The following is a 20,226-nucleotide window of genomic DNA, read 5'->3' as shown; positions in this document are numbered from 1 at the left end:
AATGCTTTTCCTGTTTGTTGGCAAATCCTGTATAATACCTACATATGCACCTGCCAAATATTAGCAGTTGGTTATGAAAGAGGCAAATAGGAACCAAGGGACAGAATGGCTTGGGTCTGCAGCAAGCTGTGGTCAAGGTGTCTGTGGAGGAAAGTTATTTGGATGACTCAGGCCAGGAAATGCTTTTTCCTCCAAATGCCCAGATAATTGCACTTTTCTCTACTCTGGAGACAAAGCCCCTGGATTCTTAATAAATGTCAAGCAATACCAGAGTAATAATCATATTTCCAGCAATAATGACAAACAACTGGTGCTCAGAGTGTGTGAAGAGGGACCAGATCACCACAGTGCAATTCATCTCTTGTTAAATTCACTCACATATTAATTTCTGAGATGAATGGAGGTTTCTAATTTGTCTTTTTTGAACTGTGATGTTTTTATTAAATTCAATCATCATGAGTACGTGGAGACTGACTACCTTAAAAAAAAAAAAAGAGAAACTCCTGTGGAGCAAAAGACAAAAGCTTTGGAATGGCAGGCACCAGGTCTTTTCAAGGAAGCCACCTTCCCTTTTTTTGTCTCTTCCTGGGGCATCAGAGCCTCTGTGAAACTCAGACAGATGGGAAGTATCAGCACGCTGACCTTTCCTGAACTCTGCCAGGTCTTTGCAAATTTCTGTCATCTTCATCCTCAGAGGTGAGACTCATGGAGACCCAAATCTTCTTGGGCAGGAGCAGAAGCTTAGGAATTGTGAGTGACTTAGGGTCTGAGTGAGAGATGAATGTGAGAGTCTACCCTGGGATACTACAACCCATGGAAACACTTTCCCCCTGAACACATACTGAAATTGAGGTTGCTGTTACCAACTGAATTATGTTCCCCCCAAATCCATATGTTGATGCCCTTAGTCCTAGTACCTCAGAGTGTGACTATACTTTAGAGATAGAGTATTTAAAAAGCTAATTGAACGAAAGGCTTTTAGAGTAGCACTTTTCCAATCTGGACAGTGTCCTCCTAAGAAAAGAAGGAGTTCCAAGGGATGCTCTCAAGGAGAAGAAGGCCATTTACAAGTCAAGGAGCAAGCCCTCAGGAGAAACCAAACCTGCAGACAGACACCTTGATCTTGGATTTCTAGCCTCCAGAACTGTGATAAAATAATTGTCTGTTGGTGAAGCCCCTAGTCCACGGTAATTTGCTAAGGCAACCCTGACAAACTAATACAGCTTCCTTGACTCCAAATAATGCCTATCACTGAGACAGTCTGGATGTTGAAACTGGCAATACAAATAGAAGTAACAGGTCAGTTGGAGCTTATGGAGAAGGCTCCTTCTTTAGGCTGTAAGGAGAGAGACAAGGCCACTTTGACCAGTAGCAGCCTATCACTGGCCACATCTGGAGCAGAACCCTTAGCCTGAGCTCTCGAGACAGGACTGAACACAATCCAGGCCCACACGAGGATCTTCCGGATGACCACCCTGACTGTATACATCCCTGTCCGCCAGGATGTCGCACATTCCTGCTCACCTCGGCTCTCCTGGGGACCACACCAGGACTTGCCAGTAGGTGTCCACTGCTGGGCTGCATGTGACTCACGGGTAACATAACCAACACCAGCCCTTCCCTCTCCCTTAGGCTGGTCCTGCAGAGATGCCACCATTGTGAGTGAAAAACAGATAACTGTGGTCATAGGGGTCATGGCCAGACTGGAAAGGGCTTTCAGGAGGGACAGTGATTTTAAATCACAGGAGAAAGCAATTGGTCCAGTGGAAGGGGCAGGCTCTTCCAAGTAGATGGGATGACATTTGCCCAAGTGAAGAGATGGGAGAAGACAGGGTACATTATGATAAAATATGGAAGTGGACCCATTTGGCACCAACACTGTGCAAGATTGTCACAGGAAAGAAACTTAGAAAAATAGTGAGGATCAGGCTTCTTGCACTATGGTCATGGGTCATGGGTCTGAGGCCTCCTTTGGACAGTGTAGGAACAAATGATGGCTTTTAATCGGGAACATGACATGATGAGACCTGATCTTTAAGAACTCACAATGAGGGTGCCATGACGGTGTGATGGGGCACAGTAAGCTTCTGGGAGGGACCACCTGCTTTGTTTTCCCTGTGTCCCTGTTCTCAAGCACTTCTGCTCCTTGGCAGAAGCATAATTGATGGGAGAGGAATAAATATATAAACTATCTTGCCTCCCACTCCACAATGACAGCCAGAAAGCTCAGGCATGCTGTAGATGTTTGACTGTAAGTCGTTATGGACTACATATTTATGATCTTAATTCCCTAGGAATTGACTTCCTTCTTTTAATTTTATTTTTCTTGATCTCATTTCCTCATTTTATTGCTTGCATCACATTAGATACCATAAATCCTCTGGGGATTGAGTCAGAATATAAATAGATACATACATGGGATCAACATAAACAGGATATGATATTCCAGTAATAATACAAAGACAGCCGCTGACCCACGACAGTTCCTTTGCACCTGGAGGGGCCCCTCTGTCCCCACTAATCTTCCTTCACATCCTCCCTCCTCCTTTCCATCCTCCTCCTCCTTCTCCAAGTCTCAGCTCAACTTCAGCTTGTTAATATTGTAATTATTTCACCCACCTAGAAGGTCAGGGACATACTCTTTACTGTTAGTACCCTCTGGTCTTAAGCCAATGACCTGGGATATGGTAGAAGATCCATGAATGTTCATGGACTGTTGAAGGAGGGAATGTCCAGATCAGAACTGAGTGTTCAGTAGATGAGAGAGATGGTGGTAGAGATGTGTATACAGGTGGAGTCACAGACATATACATCTTTTCTGATGCCTAGAAAATTGAAATGGCACTTGACAACTGGCCCCTACCACCCTCTTCCTGGACCAGTCTCACATTTAATCTGTGTGATCCACTATTCTCCCTCTGTTCTCAAACACATGAACTCATGCCCACCATCAAGCCTTGGCACTAGCCGAGTCCTTTTCAGGAGTTTGCTCTTCCCTCTCAGCTTTATTATCACTTACAACCTATGGCATTCCCAAGTCTGCCCCTAGTCCGCACACCAGATCCCAGACAGATAAGTCTATGAGTCAGGAACCATTAGCAAGAATCCATCTGATGCTCAAGCTCAGCTACTCCTCCTATCACTCCTAATTAAACCAGTAGATACTCTAGCATCCCAGAACCCCTGAGAGACCTCCCAGGCCTGGACTCCACGCTCTCTGGCTCTCTCCACTGCCTCCTCCACGTCCAGGCCCATTTCCTTCCATGACGGCCTGCAGCCAAGTTTACACCAACCCCCACTGACAACAGTGATGAGAAGAAAATTTCAGAACTTCCTGTTCTGAGACTCTGAAAGACTTTTTTAATTAACCAAAATGGTTTCTCATAATAGATGGGTCCCAGGGCGAGACCGCGGCTCTAACTCACGCGGCAGGCGTCTTGCGGCCGATCTGGGAGTGAGGGGCTGGCGGTGGTGATGGCAGCAATGCCTCGGGAGGGCCCCAGACTGAATCTCCACTCCACTACCATCTGCCGTTTTTTTATCATTTACATAGTTTGGGACATTTCTGTCTTATGAACTCTAAAGCATTCCACACCAATGAATATGCTTAAATTTTAAATATTCAAATTTAGAGGAATAAATAATCAAAAGATGTGTTTTCCCCAGCCAAAAGTCATAATTTTTAAAAGTTGAAAGCCTTTTCTGTAATGATGTTACCCCACCCCAACCACAACATAAAGTTTCTGGAATGCAGGCATACCTCACATTAGGAAATCTAATCTATAAAAACCTGAACCTCAAAATAGATTCCTAGGTATAATTAGCCTTCAAAGTAAAGGGCTGAATTTAGTTTTCAAAAGGATTCAACCCAGGATTTTTCAAGTTGCCAAGTCCCTATGCAAATTTCGAATCTATTAATTTATAAAATATTGACATATCTACATTTTTTTTTCAGAAATGCATCTACTGTAATTCTTCTTAGATATAATCTAACTAGGGAGATAAATACCTGGACTTCAAGGATTTGTTAAATGTAAGGTCCTGTGTTATTCATCTCTATATTCTTAGTGAGGACTAGTATATCTTCAATAAATTCATATGCTGTTGAACTACATATGATAAAGTATTTATTGTATTTGATATGCTCCACTTTTGTGGAGCATGGTGATGCAGCCATTCCTTAGCGCCAGTTACAGTGACCAGCAGGAGGCAGGACCATGAGCCAGCCATGGGACCAAGTAAGTTATTGTCAGTATTAAATATTCTTTAATTCTGTGGCCTTTGCATTCTTAGTAACTCATGATATAGTAGACCACACTAAGTTTTAAGAGTAAACAGTCGATAATGCTGATTGAGAAATTCTATGTGCTAGCTGAGGTAGGTACTTGCTACATGTTAGGAGAAGGTCACCATCATGCAATTTTAGCAGAAGGATCCCCTGGTCAGGTCAGGGTCTCTGCTAGCCTAGCCACTGCATGTGTTCTTTGCGTGAATTAGAAAAAGGAGCCCTCTCTGGATAGATGGTGCCCTTCTCCCAGGTCAACATAGACTACACCACAGCTCACGGCTTGTCAGCAGAGCTTGGGGATCAGTCTCAATAATGCCCATCTCTATGTGGATCCCTAGCCCCCTGCTGGTGAGTTTCGCAGCATGGTGTCACTGTGGTCTGGCTGGCCTCAATCCACTGCCAGTCACTGCACAACGATGTCTGTCCCACCCCAGGCCCCAGGACATCAGCCTCTCTCTGCTTGGACTAGAGGGATGTCAGCATCCACAGTGATGACTAGCTAGTGGTTCACTGGGCTCTACTCATGCCCGAGCTCTGACACTGATCCTCTCAAGAGGACAAGAGGCAGTCTCTCTTAGGCCTCTGTATTTCTCTCTGCATTTATCTGAAATCTGTACCTACATAACTGAGGGGCCTGGATCTATCACCACCTAAATCCATCCCTGGAAAAAATTATCCAAGAAGTAATGTAACAGGTTCAGAATCCCGAGAAGAGACTTTTCCTCCCCCCTAAACTAATGGCATCAGCTAGATGCTCAAATGGCCCAGTGTCTTCATGGGCACTGAGAGCTCACAGTAAACTGCAAGCTTTAGTAAAGGACAGGAATTCTAGGGTTCCACCAAGATTATTCAAAGAAGAGAAGCTTTGGGGCTTTGGGCCAGGTGGCTTCAGTCTTGGGAGCCTCTTTTCCAGCAAACGTCTAGAGACTGTGATGTTTCAGGAAAGGTCCTAATCCAACAAGGTTACTGTATTCAGCACAACCACAGGCCCATTTCATCAGAAACGAAGGGGCTGCCCTAAGAAAGCAGAAAAATGTGAATCTGCAACCAAGAAGTTCAGACCACAAGTCTGACCTGGGCAACTTCCCTTTTCCCTGTGTGTGTAGGGACACATGCTCTGAGCAAGTCATTGATTATTTTCCAAATGGAAAAAATACATTGAAAGAGTTGACCTAAAATGCCTTTAAAGAGCAAGCTCAGCTAGAGAATTTAAGTAACAGAAAGTTTTCAGAAAAAAATATCAGTTGTGATATTGTTAAACACAAAGGGTACAAACACACACACTGAATAAAATGATCAAATATGCGCAAAAACACAAAACACAGTAGCAAATATATCAACTAAACGCTCTGCTTACAGCATTGTAATCTTGCAATGATTCAAACAGTGAACAAATGGCAACTTCAATATATACCATTAATAGCAAAATGTCTGCTTTACTGACCAAAAAAAAATCTAAAAACTATGTTGCTCTAAGCAGTTTTAAAATGAATATCTGATTCAAAACTTCCCCTGTGCATATAATCACATGCTAATTTACATTTTAATTACTTCCTAAGAAATCAAAAGCATTTGTTGACAGTAGAACATAATGTCAACTTCACAGTGCACTGTTGGTGGATGCTTAATGAACTTAATTAGATAATTAGTGATGTTAATTATCCTTCTATTATGAAGATAAAGCTGTCTCACAAATGATGCACTTGGTAAAGAAATATCATTAAAGGTATCAGTGTTTGCTTTGTTCATTTACTTCTATTTTTCAAACTCCTGTAACAAGGACTTGTGATAGCCTGGTAATATTTAAGCCTCTCTGAAAATGTGAAAAGAAAAGCCACTGTTTCCATCAGCCCCACATGGTGCCTCCCCTTCATTCTGGATACTATGTATTGGTGATGGGACTGCTGTTTCAACCCCTGTTGTTGGAACCTAAGTCTGTGGCCAGTTGTGGTATGGAGTTTCTGTTTCACAACATATCCTTCCTGTGGGATCTAACATCTATTGTTTTAAGAATGGGTTGTGTGGGGACTTCCCTGGTGGTCCAGTGGCTAAGATTCTGAGGACTCAATGCATGGAGCCTGGGTTCAATCCCTGGTTGGAGAAGCATATCCCACATGCTGCAACTAAGAGTTTGCATGCTGCAACTAAAGAACCTGTATGGTGCAACAAAGATCAAAGATCCCTCGGGCCATGGCTAAGACCTGGTGCAGTGAAATAAAACAATATTTTTTAAAAGAAAATATTTAAAAAAAAAAAAAAAGAATAGGAAGTATATACGTGTGTGAGCAAGAATGCCTGTGCATGTGTGTGTGTCAAGGAGAGAGATTCAGAGAGGGAGTGTCTTGGTTGAGTGCCCAGACCACTAGAAGAAAATCTAAAGGGCTAATCCTCAAACACACACACACGTTACACCTGTTGCCCTGGCCTGGTGAATTTCCATAAGCCTGCAGGGCTGTGTCCCCAGCTCCATCACCAGGATGCTTTCCTGCCTTGGGCAACCCCATTCTGCATGTGGTGTGGGAACATCTGCATGACTGACCAAGGGCTACGATACATCATACACAGACTTTACTTTCGGATGAAGTGAAATAAGACACTTCAGAGATTTAAGCAATAAGATACTGGACTTCACCATTTTTCTCTTTCTTGTCCCTGAATACTACCACAGCCCGAGCTTAATAGAGGTTCTTTCTGCAAGTGATTCTAGTCCAGACACAGCATGAAGAGCTCTAAGACCAGGCTGGGGAGGGTGGCATTATTTTTAGGGTCAGTTATCTTGAGCAAAGCATCAGGAGAAAGTGTCACACTGGCAGCCTTACCCACTACAATGAAGAATACCAAGATTGCATTTAATAGAAGGTCTCAGTAACAACGCTTACATCAGTAGAAGCAATGTACACTTTTCAAAGTTTTTTTTTAAAGACATGTGCTGTGTGCTCAGTCCCTCAGTCAGGTCCAGTGCTTTGTGACCCCATAGACTGTAGCCCACCAGGCTCCTCTGCTCATGGAATTTTCCAGGCAAGAATACTGGAGTGGATTGCCATTTCTTACTCTGGGGGATCTTCCCAACCCAGGGATTGGACCCATTTCATTCATTTCTGAGTGGTTTTACTCCTCTAACAGAGTTCCATTTAATTACTGGCTCACAAGGCTTCTCCCCCTACCGAGCACTACAGGGCTTATGAGCAATTGTGATTGCTCATAAAGTCTGTGTCTGCAGGTCTTCTCTTCTCCATGGTTTCCAGTGGCTCGTTTCTCCAGCCCATCCTCCACTGATGTGCTGACACAGGCGATCTTTCTGCCCTCCTGTCCCACCAGGAGGATGTATTATTAAGACCTCATCAATCTCTGGGTTCTCTCACTCCTTCACTTCCAGAGGTCCTCATGTGTCTTCATTTTCCCTCAAATTTAAGCTGTGCTCTGCTAAGTCACTTCAATTGTGTCTGACTCTTTCTGATGCTATGGACCGTAGCCCACCAGGCTCCCCTGTCCATGAGATTCTCCAGGCAAGAATACTGAAGTGGGTTGCCATTTCCTTCTCCAGGGAATCTTCCCGACCCAGGGATAGAACCTGCATTTCTTACGTCTCCTGCATTGGCAGGTGGATTCTTTACCATTGCACCACTTGGGAAGCCAAATTTAGACTACCTGCTTCCAAATATCTCTCTTAAAAGGCACATTCATCTCCTGGAAAAGTCCTTTTCCTCCTGCCCATGAACCTATTGTTGAATTTATGATAAGTTTAAGTAAAAATAGTCCCCGTGATAACTTTCTGAATTTCAGATTTTTAAAATTTCCTACACCCTCTTAAAAGGCTTCCTAGGTGTCGCAGTGGTAAAGAACCCACCTGCCAATGCAGGAGACACAGGAGATATGGGTTTGACTCCTGGGTCAGGAAGATCCCCTGGAATAGGAAATGGCAACCCATTCTAGTATTCTTGCCTGGAGGATCCCATGGACAGAGGAGTCTCGGGGGCTGTGGTCCATGAGGTCGCAAAGAATGGACAAGACTGAGCGACTGAGCATTCACACATGCACACTCCCTCTTAAAGATTTTTGTCTACAATTTGTGGAGCCTTATACCAAGGTCATAGGTGCGGGCCTCATACTGAGGACACAGATGTGGAGCCCCACACCAAGGTCATCTCAGGAACTGAGTAAACCCCCATAGCAACCGTTGCCATGAGCCCCCCCCCCCATCTAAACCATCCAGCTCCCTGACACCATATTAGGTAAAAACCCTAACCAATCACCTGAAGACATCCTTCCAGCAGGAATTTTCTTTGTCTTGAGGCTATAAAAATAGTCTCCCTTGAGCCGGCCTGCTGTTCTAACAGTCGGCTCTCCCTGGTCTGTTAGGAGGTCTGCCCACTATGCTTGCAGCGCCCTCTTTATCTCTGGTCTTTGTTCTTAATAAACTCACTCTTTCTGAAATACTCTGTGTCTGGAAATTCTTTTCCAACCTGGCAACAGACTATGACATTATTCATTTACAGTAGAACATCTCTGGGAATTGTAACTTCCAATTTCATCATTGCTTTTTGACTTCCTTGGTTGGTCCCCCGGACTCCACCACTTAACTTCTCCATCATTTCAAAGCCCATTCTTTGCTATTATCAAAAAGTTCTTCCCAGCACTGGGGCGCTCCTGACTTATGATACATTTTCCCAAGTGAGTGAAATCTGAGGCTTCAACCTCAAGGGCTGTTCACCCCCGGACACGAAGGAGCAAAACACTAAACCGGAAAAACGTTGTGTCCCGTCGGACCTCACTCTCCTTCCTGAAATGGGGAGTGGGGTTCTCAGAGGCTCACAGCACTAACAAGACCGAAATCTCTCAGCAGCAGGAGACGAATGCAAACAAGGCAGAAAGCAAGACAGAGAGTGGCTTGATCACTCCCAGAGTGACTACTCAAGCCTTCCATTCTGTACTCTTCCTTCTTTTTCTGCAGTTTTAATTTGGGCATCATGATTTCTTTAAGGAGAAAATAAGTATAAAGGAATATTTACACACGAAATGATATGATGTCTGGGAGGTTGCTTCAGAATTATTCTGGGCAGAGGGAGAAAGTAAGTGGGGATAGTGAAGAGACAAGATTGGCCAGGAATTGAAAACTGTGGAAGTTAAGCGATGAATAGATAAATGTGGATTCATTTTTTATTTTCTCTACTTATATATCTGTTTGAAAATTTTCCACAGTGGTTTTTAAGAAGGGAAATGGGTAACATTCACAGAATGGATGGTCACAAATGTCATTTTCCTTGCTAGGGACCTGAGTCAAGACTGCTTTTAGTAGAGCTATCACCCCATTGCTGGTCTCAGCCAGCATCTCCTCTTCCACCAGGGGCAGGGCTGCTCCATGGCCGGGTATAGGATGTCGTGGACCTGGGCACACATTCAGAGAAGTAGCTAGCGGCAGGACCATGGTCATCCTCACACAAGTGACCAGTCTCGGAGATCATCAAGGCCCCCAGGCTTTGGCACTGCTCGTTTTGCAGGCAACTCTGGTGTGTCTAGGTGGGCAGGGGCTCACCCCCAGGGCGGTTGTTAGAAGACCTCATGGGACCTTGGAGTAAATGCTTAGTGCGTTCGTGTCCTTGCCAGGGCAGACCTAAAATCCTGGTGAAAAACATGTCTTTGGTGTTTTAGCTTCTGCAGTGTGCCCTTCTCTGGCTTTCAGGGAGTCCTCATCCTTTTCTATTAATTCTAATAGGGCCCTAGCTTCCCTCCATGGGTCAAGTCAACATTCTAAAATAAGACTTTGAAAACAGCAGCTGAAAACTTGCTCAGCTATCACTAAAACCAGGGAAATGTGCCAGACACAAGACCAGCTCTTTTCCACCCTTTTGCTCCACTATAACCCTTTTAAGTTTGCTCAGGTGAGGTGTACGTGGCCCCTGCATGGGACATCTGTCCACCCGGGTACAGTTAATCACAGGAGGACAGTGGGGTGAAATCCAGCTCGTGCTTTACCGAACAAGACACAGGTCAGGGGCCTGTGTCCACCCTGAGAGGCTCCCACCTCCTTATGGGATAGAATTGGCCCCCAACATCCACCTGCTGGTCCCCTGGTTTGTTCCTTCCCCTCCTCCACAGAGCCCCAGAAAATATCTGAATCACACACCTCCCACACCTCCCACTCATGGGTACACTCCATTCTCATGGCATGATTTAAGAGGCCTGGAGCTAGGACCCGTCTTTGGTGGCTCTTTATTTTGTTTTGCTAATCCCAGTCATGGTAAACGATTTCCCTTGTGTGTTCTTTGGTTTCCACTGCTCCAACCACTGCTTCTGCAGCCTCCAACATCTCCCATGTGAATGATGCTACAGCTCCAGCTTGTCCCTTCTTCCAAGGGTCCTAAAGGCCAACATAACCTATACAAACAGAAATACGCCATTCCCCTGCTTAACCCCCAGTGCCCCCCTGATCTGCCTCCATGCCCATCCTGCCATCTGCAGCTGCCATGACTATCCCCCTCCTCACATCCACTCATCCTCACAACCCCTTCCCACCTGACTTCCAGCTTCCATGTTCAATGAGCCCACTTTCTCTTTGCTGATGCTTAAAAAAAACCAACCAGAAGATGGTATACTTTATGTTTTGGAATAATTTTGGATCCACAGAAAAGTACTAAAGATAGTACACAGAATCCCTGTCAACCCCTCACCTAGTTTGCCATAACAAGGTGTGTCTGCCAAAACTAGGAAACCAACGTTGGTTGTTGGTGTTTTTCCAACCTATTTTTAACAAAGAAAGCCTGAAGCTAAGCAGGTGACCAAAGTCACTCCCACTGCTGTGAAGAGGGATGGCTGGCCAGAATGTGCCCTCTGGATCTCTCCAAGCTGAGAGAGGCATAATAAAGTGACTTCCTGGACACCCTTAGTTGGCCTTTGGTGACCTCAAGGGAGCCCAGGGTCCCAACTTCTGTCCAAAACACTTATGCCCACAGCCTTCACCCTGGTAGAGACCATGACTTCACACTCTGATCCCAGAAGGGACTGTGATGGAGGTCAGGGGGAGAAAAAGAAGAAATACCATCTATCATATCAGTCTTGCCTCAAAGTTCAGCTCACCTGCCAAGAAGAAAGCATTTTCTACTGAAAATGAAGCTAGGTAAAAGGCATCAGGAATCGTACATTATGTGTCTCCCTCCAAGAAACAATTTATCAGTGCTATAGAGCTGTCAGCTGCTGATATGATAAGGAATAACACCAAATGAATAATGTTTCCTCCAAAACCAACTCCTTTAATTACAAGCCTCTTCTTTCCAGAAGAGAGACAAAAGATGCAGAAACACCAATTTCATGCACTTGTGCCTGAATAATGTCTACATGCTGCTTTTTCCAGATGGCGACCTTCTCACTGGAGGGACTAATGATGTGGGCATATTTAGGGAAAAACCAATAACGGAGTCTTTAACCTTCAACAACAAAAAACGTGTTGTACAAAATGTTCCTTGGGATACATTAGAAAATATCAATTACATTGCTCACTGAGGTGTAATCAGCTGTAATAATCAAAATTAATTTTTAAAAATAATTAAACAGACCCCAGGGCAAATAGTTGTGCTCTTATCCTATGACATCACAGTGTACATATGTACCTGAGAAGTTGTGCCTTCTGTTAGCAACAAAGGCATCTAGCGTGGATGAGTGACGGATGCAGGCTCTATAGGCTGGTGAGTTTCTTCCCACAGGAAGAAGGGAGAGCCATGGGCAGCTCCCTACACATTCTTTAAGAACCTTCTATGTACTGCCAGGCACTGTACCCATCCCAGACTGAGTTACTGGTAGGAGATGCTGCTCAGCAAAGATGCAGTTACTCTTTTTAAATTAAAGCATGGTCCACTTTGTTTCAAAAATGATTTGTCTTTTAAAATTCCACAAGACAGAATCAGCTGCAGAAGATAGGCTGGAGGTAAAATGGGGTTCTACCAAGAAGGAAGAAGTGTGTGCAAATACATGTGTGCTTGTACATGTGTTTGCAAAAATTTATCCCACTGGGCATGTGCAGTTACCCAAGTTGGGCCACCCTTATCTCTCTGGCTTCCAAGTGCCCAAATGAAAGAGGAAAACATAACGGTGTCAGAAGTTCTCCTTTTTTTTTTTTTTTTTCAGTGGGTTTTGTCATACATTGACATGAATCAGCCATATAGTTACACGTATTCCCCATCCCGATCCCCCCTCCCACCTCCCTCCCCACCCGACTCCTCAGGGTCCTCCCAGTGCACCAGGCCCGAGCACTTGACTCATGCATCCCACCTGGGCTGGTGGTGTGTTTTACCATAGATAATATACATGCTGTTCTTTCAAAACATCCCACCCTCACATTCTCCCCCAGAGTTCAAAAGTCTGTTCTGTACTTCTGTGTCTCTTTTTCTGTTTTGCATATAGGGTTATCGCTACCATCTATCTAAATTCCGTATATATGTGTTAGTATGCTGTAATGTTCTTTATCTTTCTGGCTTACTTCACTCTGTATAATGGGCTCCAGTTTCATCCATCTCATTAGAACTGATTCAAATGAATTCTTTTTAATGGCTGAGTAATATTCCATGGTGTATATGTACCACAGCTTCTCCTTTTTATAAGTTGCTGCAGAAAAGCATAGTCCTTCCTGGTGCTAACAGCTGAGGGACACGTACCCTGAGGCTGTCTGGCCCCCACTGCCGTCCAGCCACACTGGCCTCTGCTGTCCTAGGACCTCCAACACACTCCCGCCTTGGTGCCTGTGCCCGGTGGCCCTCCCTGCCTGACCATTCTTTCCCAGAGTCACAAGGCTCCTATCCTTCCTTATTTCTCTGCTCTCACACCTCCCTCCCAGAGAAGACTTCTGGCCACCTCCATCTAAGTGGCCCAGCACCTCTCTCTTCACCCCATCCCACTTACTGCTCCATTTTTCCGTGTTGCAATTAGCACCCCAACATTACAAACTTCTTTATCTGTTTATTGTCTATCTTCACCTCCTAGAATGCAGTCTCCTTGGAAGCAGAAAATATGCTGGTTTTTCCTTCTGTAATCTCAGTACTTAGAGCAGAGGACTGAATAAGCACTCAATAAAAATCTGTGGAGTGAATGAATGGATGGATGAGACCGCAACTGCTGTAGAAGACATCCTCAGCAGTTTGCCTTCACCAAAGACAAAGCCAACTTCAAATATTCTTTCTTCCAGATCTCTCAATGTGAGTCAAGAACAAACTGCTATTATACAAATCATATGTAAACCGACATGGCTCCAAACATTGCTGTCTACTTAAGCTTCTTTCAGATGTGCTGTTTCTCAGCAGACCTCCCTAGGACTCAGAGCTACTAAACTGTGCCAGCGACAGCGACCTGGCAAGAGACAGTATCAGTAGTGCAGGGGTTCCCATAAAATACATGTGAACACCCAGTATCCCAGTTGTCACTTCCCAAGCTGCCCAGCCAGAGTAACCTGTCCTCCTGGGGACAATGACCAATTAACTTGGTCAAGGAATTAGAAGCTTCAGGGAAGCAGGGCTGGACCCTTCCTGCTACAAATGACACTGGTCAGGAACAAGTGCTTGGGCACAAGGAGGGATGTTCCTGCTTCCAAGATTGGGACAGGTGAACCATGTGTGGGATGGTCTTCACCTTGAGCTATAAACTAAACTGCAATTTTGTAAACTGTTCTATTTCTAAAGCATTTATACATTCCAAGTGCTTCCACATAGCCTAGTGTAAGCAGAGCACAGTTCTGGTTTGAAGTTCAGGAATCAAAGCTCTGAGAGGTTATGAAGTTGTCTAAGTGTGTGCTCAGCAGTGCACAGACTATGAATGAAGATCCTATTTCCACTCTGCCACTTCCTGGCTGCAAAGCCCTTGACTATTTTTTTTTTTTTTTAGATTTTATCACACATCTATAAAATGAGACTAAAAATAGTTGTGTGATGTAGCTGGCACAGAAACCTCAGTTATTCACTCACTCAGTCAGCCAATAAGTCTGCAGACAAATATAATGAGCAGTGTCTTCCACAAGCCAATTCACTGAGGACACAGCCTGCCTTCAGCTCTGAACACCGTGGGCCCAGCCAGCCTAGCCAATTTCATTTTCTGTCTTCCTTTCCATCTTGGATTTTCTCTGCTTGTCCTGAAGTCTACTGTTTCTGAAGCTTGGAAAGAAGAAGCTCCCCTTCCCCAGGAGGTCTGGGCACTTGCAGGCAGCCCCTCATTCCTCTCTTCTTCCAGCATCCAACGATGGTGCCCTCCCCATCATGTATTGACCAGAGTGGACAACAAGACCCGTGATGACAGCAGGGCCTAGATTCTGAGCATATAGCATATGGAGCCAACGTCACTCTCCAAAGTTATATGGGCAGAGTTCGAATTGGGTAATGTACCTGCCAACCATCTACCTCACTTCCTGGGGAGTCCCTTCTCACAGTTTCCCACAGGTATTTGTCCCACTGTGGAGGTCAGGAGATAAATGACTCAGAGGAGTTAAGCGAATTTCCAAAGGTCTCTTGATCCTAAGGCTATGACTATTGAAGGACTACCTTCTGCCTCTAAAGGTAAGTCAGTGACCCCAGCATTAGAATATATGACAGATTGTGTTCTCCAAGGAGAGCCTCGGCATTATTCCAATATGATGTGCTCTTGCAGAACCTTGCCACATCCCTACCAGGAGGTAGAGTCTTTTGCCTTCCCCATGAATCTGGGAAGAGTTTTGTGCTTGTCTGGACCAAAAAGGACTGCTGCAGAGGTGATGTTGCATAGCTTCCAAAGCTGGGTAATGAAAGGCAATGGGGCTACCACCTTTCTCTCTCCCTTATTCCATTTTTCTCTCTCTTCTTCTCCCGCACTATGGAAATGTAAAACTCAGTCACTAGGTAGTAAGGAAGCTTAAGAGGCATGAAGAAGTCATGTGTAGGTGTTCTGGTCAACAATCTCAGCCAAAGCCAGCAGCAAACCCCAGATGTGTAAGTGAGTTTTCCCATGATCTCACCTAAGGCCATCATGGAGTAGAGACACCCCTAACTCCTACTGTGCTCCAGATTCCTTATCACAGCATGCACGGTCACACACACACACAAAATCATGTCAGTATTATTGAGTTTTAGGTTGGTTTGATATGCAGTTTTTGAGACATGGATTAGAAAACCCCAACGGCTCATCCCCACATGGTCAAGAGGACCTACCACCATGTCTCCCCAAAATGGCACCAGTTCTTCTGTCCCCCTTTGCTGTGCTCACACACCCAGCTCCTGCTGAGCTGTGGGTTAGGGCTTTTGTAGTACACCTGATTCAAAGAAAATGGGCACGAGGATTGGTTTGTGTTTTAATGCCTTAAGGAACAGCTGCTCTTGGCACTCAAGTGTCGCCCATATTAACTTCCGGCTAAAGCTAACCTAAGACCTGACTCCCTTAGATGTAGCCTCTACTGGGAAGCCACATGCATTACCCTTGAATGTTTGGAAGAACACAGAAGCAGATCATATCCGGTGACAAGAGAGAGAGAGAAGACATGACACATGGGTATTTGAAGCAAATGTCTGATGTTCTCTAAGGCAAAGGGGTCTGGGCTCACCTCTGCTTTGCACTCAGGGTCCTTGGTCTGCCGCCCAGGCATCAGCCTCATGGCTGAGGACAAGCTTCCACTCCACGAAGAAACTTTGCTGTGGTGTCCAACATTTGAGCGACTGGCCAGTGACTTCTTTTCAGATGCTGACGATAGAGAAGCAAAGACATCAGAGCTGAAGTTAAGAGGTAGACACACATGATTTCTATAGCTTGCTTGGCTTTCAAAGGGCCATCCAGGGGCACAAGCCCAGTGTGCCTGTCTCCAATAAGGGAAACAACCTAGCCTAAAAGTTTGAATCATTATGAACTGAGAAACTTAAAAACAAGTATGTGAGTCATAACTTGTGAGTAATGACCTCTTTAAAATGAAACTTAAGACATCATTCCTACAACAGCATTGACTAATATGAGAGTAAAAATGTTGAGTCGCTGATAGAATGCAAAAGACGTTAATATCTTTGGGATGAAGACTTTTACTTGGAACTTGAAAACCCTGAGACTCCAGGTCACTGCATGACTTGGCACAAGGTTTCAAACCGGATATGTGACTATCAGGGCAGGACCTAAAGCCCTAAATCCCAGAGTCCAAGCTAGAGCTCCAATGTGTGGCCCTTTCCTCTAAGAGATTACTAGAGTCTGCTTGCTTGGTTGGCACCTCTGGCCTTCCTTTCATCTGAGATGCAAAGCAGCATTAGTTCTTTGAGCAAAGACTTATGAGGCTTCAGTGATGTAAATCCCACCCACCAAAGGGATGAGAGAGAAGGTGTGGTGTAAAAGGCTCTGGGCCCTGAGTGGAACTCTGGGGGAACCTGGCTCTTTGAGACTCAGAAGTTCTATTCCCTGAAGCCAAGTAGACAGAGACCTAGGTAATGCTGCCAGGCCTTGAGCATTGTCTCTTCCCAGAGTGGGGTGATCTCCTCAATCTTCACTTCACTCTCTCCAGGTTTCACAGAAAGATCAATCTTGAAGGTATCCTCCAGTTCCTGTCGCCTCTGTGCCACGAGCTGCTGCCAGAGAGTCCGTACAGTCTTCTGGATATTGTGCTGAACTAATGGAGAGAGTACATTGCACAATCAGAGCAGCCTCAGTGCTTCCCACAGAGAAAGTCAGGAGATGGCATATCATGTTCCTTTCATGTGCATCTTTCTTGGACATCATCTCAGCTTTGCAAGCTCCAGCCAGAAAGCTGTCAGTATGTAGAGCCGTAGGACAAGGACAATAGCTACCAACATCCTTGTGACCTGGCCTCTCCCCCATCACCACCATCAACTCCTGCCTGCCTCACATGTCCAGAGCTGGGAAACATGATTGATGGGCTCAATGAGCCTCTTTCTCCCATCCCCAATTCTGTTAGATACCAAACAGAGAGATACCCTGTGTAAGCTCTGGGTAACAAAATAGCCCCCCAAAAATAGCTCCTTCCAACCTTGACTTTCATGTCAGCCCCTCAGGGGGACGGACACTGAACCTAAGACTGTACCCAGGGGCCCAGGAGCCAAGCCAATCCTCTCTGTTCTTACTTCCAATTACCTACCCATCCAGTGCCCAGGATTTTCAGGGAGACGGATAAATCTAGCAAGCCAGTTGTAACTGTTCTGCACCTAACCTTCTACTCTTAACTGTGCCTGTCTTCTGATTTTGTGTCACTTGGCTCCCTCTTCAGTATCAGCCTCTATAGTTTGTTTTTCTCACCCCAGGGAAATGGACATTGTTCAGTCCACTCTGCTAGTTAAATCCCCAAATGCAAGTATTCATGCTGTAATTAAGACTGCAGCAGCATAAACCCTAAACACACAAGATTTTTGAGCACTGGCTTTGGGCACAGGTCTGACCAGAAAATAAGGGCCCTTGTCCCTTCCACCTGACATCACAAGACATCACAAGTGTCACAGCCAGCCAGCTAAAGTGGCGGAAGAAGGTCTGCTGAGGCATTCTGGATCAAGTAGGAGAAATTTCTCAGATACAAGGATCCTTTTCCTCCCCCCACAAACTGCCAATCCCTTGGATTTGATGCTATCAAATCCAAGAATAAAATCCAATAAGCCAAATATAAAGTAATGAGTTGCTTTACTTCATTCCCATTTTCTAGAGTAGAAAGCTGAGAGACAGTTAGGTAATGGCTTGAATTGAATGAGACAGCATACACATTTCCACATCTAAGGGTCCAAAGAAAAGTCAAGAGAGCAGCTAAGAAGTTAAATCAACTTACAGTGAAGTTCTCAGGCTTTAGTTAGTACACCAAGTTCTTAGTCTCACCAAGTCCACAGAACTTTCCCTTTATCCATCCATACATACGTCCATCCATTCTATTTCTTGTATTCAAAGATCATTCCAATTTTATTCTCTACCACGTTACCTTGCTATATTATTACATTGTTCTAGGACCTCTTCTGGCTTTAAAGAATCTTCTTCATAGTATTTGCTCCCTTGTCTTAGGGGGAAAAAAATGAAAAATGCAGCCCTAGCAATTACCACTATCCATCTACTCCTCCACAAACAACAAATGAAATGTACCATCACTCAAGCTTGGGAATTCTTCCCTTCTTTTTTCTCTTGTTTCTTCATTTGGAGAAAGAAAGACTTGATGATAAGGAGTCATTCTAGGCTTGGGTTCCAATCCAAATCCTTCTGGATAACTAGTAGAGAAGAGATTGTTCATCATGAACTCCAGTTTCTTTGGGATCATTTCACTGTTCTTTGTTACAAATAATTGTCCTGCAAACTCAGTACACATCAACATGAAAAAAGAAAAAAAATAAACTTGTCTAATCAAGTTAGAGCAAGCATCTATGACAATTTCCATGACAGATATTTTACAGAAGCATTCTGGAAAATAATAATTAAAAAAGCTGTCTTTTTATTTCTATCTTATTAAATCCCATCTATGCTCCCAACAGGCCCCCTCCACCCTCTCTTGGTTTTCCCATTATAAGAAGTGGTCATTTCTTTTTGCAGACTCCTGAAACATTGAAATCTGCCTTTACTTGGCACTAATCTCATTCCTTGTGGAATGGGGCCAGGGCCAGCTTCATGGGCCTGTGACTCATGCAGTTGTGTATGGGCCTCACTCAGAAGGGTCCTATGCTTGGGTTCTGCTGTTGGAATCTCGAAATTCTTAGTAATTTTTGAACAAGAACCCTGTATTTATATTCTGCTGAAAACCCACATGTCATATAGCTGGTTCTAAGTAGGGTGCAGCGGTTCACATCTTAGGTTCCCTATGGATCACGAGCTCCAGATTTCCTGGGAGTGTTCATGTCCAAGTACCCTCTTCTCTGGGTCCATCACCCAACCAAGCAGAAGAGACAGAACATGCTTGTGGATTGAACCAAAAATGAGAAACAAGGATATGAAAAAATACCAGTGTATGAGAATGCCCATTATTGAAATTTCTAGGATAAAGTCCCTTTGGGTTTTGGAGGTCTCTTTGCCACATAGAGGGATTTGAGGGGAGCAGCTCTAACCTTCTAGCACTGAGCAGCAGAAGACAATGCATGAGGCACATGAGGAAACTGGCGTTGGAATTATAGGTGGCAAACACAATGTCCCAGTGTTCCTGAAGAAAGTCCAGGATGCTGAGAAGGCTGAGGCATTCGGAGAGGGACTGGTGGGGCTTGGAGAGGCTATAAAGAATGACTTTATTTAGACTGCTGTACAGAGCACTGATGACAGTGTCCTTCTGAGAAGAGGCATTCTCGATGACCTGTGTCATAAAATAAACACACATACACACACATACTTGGGAACACTTTGAAGTTTAGATACCAGCCCAGTTAATCAGGAAAATGATACAATCTCAGATTCTTTTCTGTATTTCAAAACGTGACATTTCTAAAATCAAAATAGGACTACTTCCTCTACCTTGGATCTTCTACTTAAGTGGATGACCAATAAAGGGAATTCAAACATTTAAGTTCACCAAAATTGGTATAAAAAATTAAAAGTTTACCACGGTCAAATTATGTAAAGCAGACATGGGGACCAGATATTTCTGTGTTACCAACGTAAAACAGTTGACATTCCATATACAAGAATGAGCTACTAATAGCATCTAGTGTTAAAAACATGTTATTAACTATCAATGCTTGTTGTCAGGCATAGATTGTTATGCTATTCCAGCTACCATGCTAAGTATTTTTGCATTTGTTTGCATATGTCTACATATATTGCTTCATTTAAACATCATAACAACATCATGAAGTAGACACTAAGATTATCACACTTTAGGGATAAAAAGCTGAAAGTTTGAGGGATGGGAGAGATAGGTGGTCAGCAAGAGTAAAACCTATACCAAACACTTGAGTCATCCTCTTAACCACTGTATCTTCTAAAGGAGATGTGCACTCAAATATCCATGGACTTCAGTATGTGAGAGATTTTAGAGGGTTAAGGCAGAAGGT

General features: G+C 44.3%; 1 protein-coding gene across 4 annotated transcripts in view; it reads right to left on the bottom strand.

The window, feature by feature from the left end:
• The window catches only part of WDFY4 (WDFY family member 4), a 247,190-nt gene that overhangs the window by 107,059 nt on the left and 119,905 nt on the right, over positions 1–20,226 (bottom strand). For all 4 annotated transcript variants that reach the window (XM_065919941.1, XM_065919942.1, XM_065919943.1 and 1 more), the window contains 4 exons: positions 19,291–19,529; positions 18,341–18,462; positions 16,689–16,874; positions 15,834–15,970 (listed from right to left, as the gene is read on the bottom strand). In XM_065919941.1, coding sequence (XP_065776013.1) covers positions 15,834–15,970; positions 16,689–16,874; positions 18,341–18,462; positions 19,291–19,529 — 684 coding nt within the window. The remainder of the gene's footprint in view (positions 1–15,833; positions 15,971–16,688; positions 16,875–18,340; positions 18,463–19,290; positions 19,530–20,226) is intronic.

Source organism: Muntiacus reevesi, chromosome 2 (genome assembly GCF_963930625.1).
Source record: "Muntiacus reevesi chromosome 2, mMunRee1.1, whole genome shotgun sequence".
NCBI lineage: Eukaryota > Metazoa > Chordata > Mammalia > Artiodactyla > Cervidae > Muntiacus > Muntiacus reevesi.
Note: the sequence above shows the minus strand (reverse complement) of the source record. Positions and strands in the feature narration are given on the sequence as shown.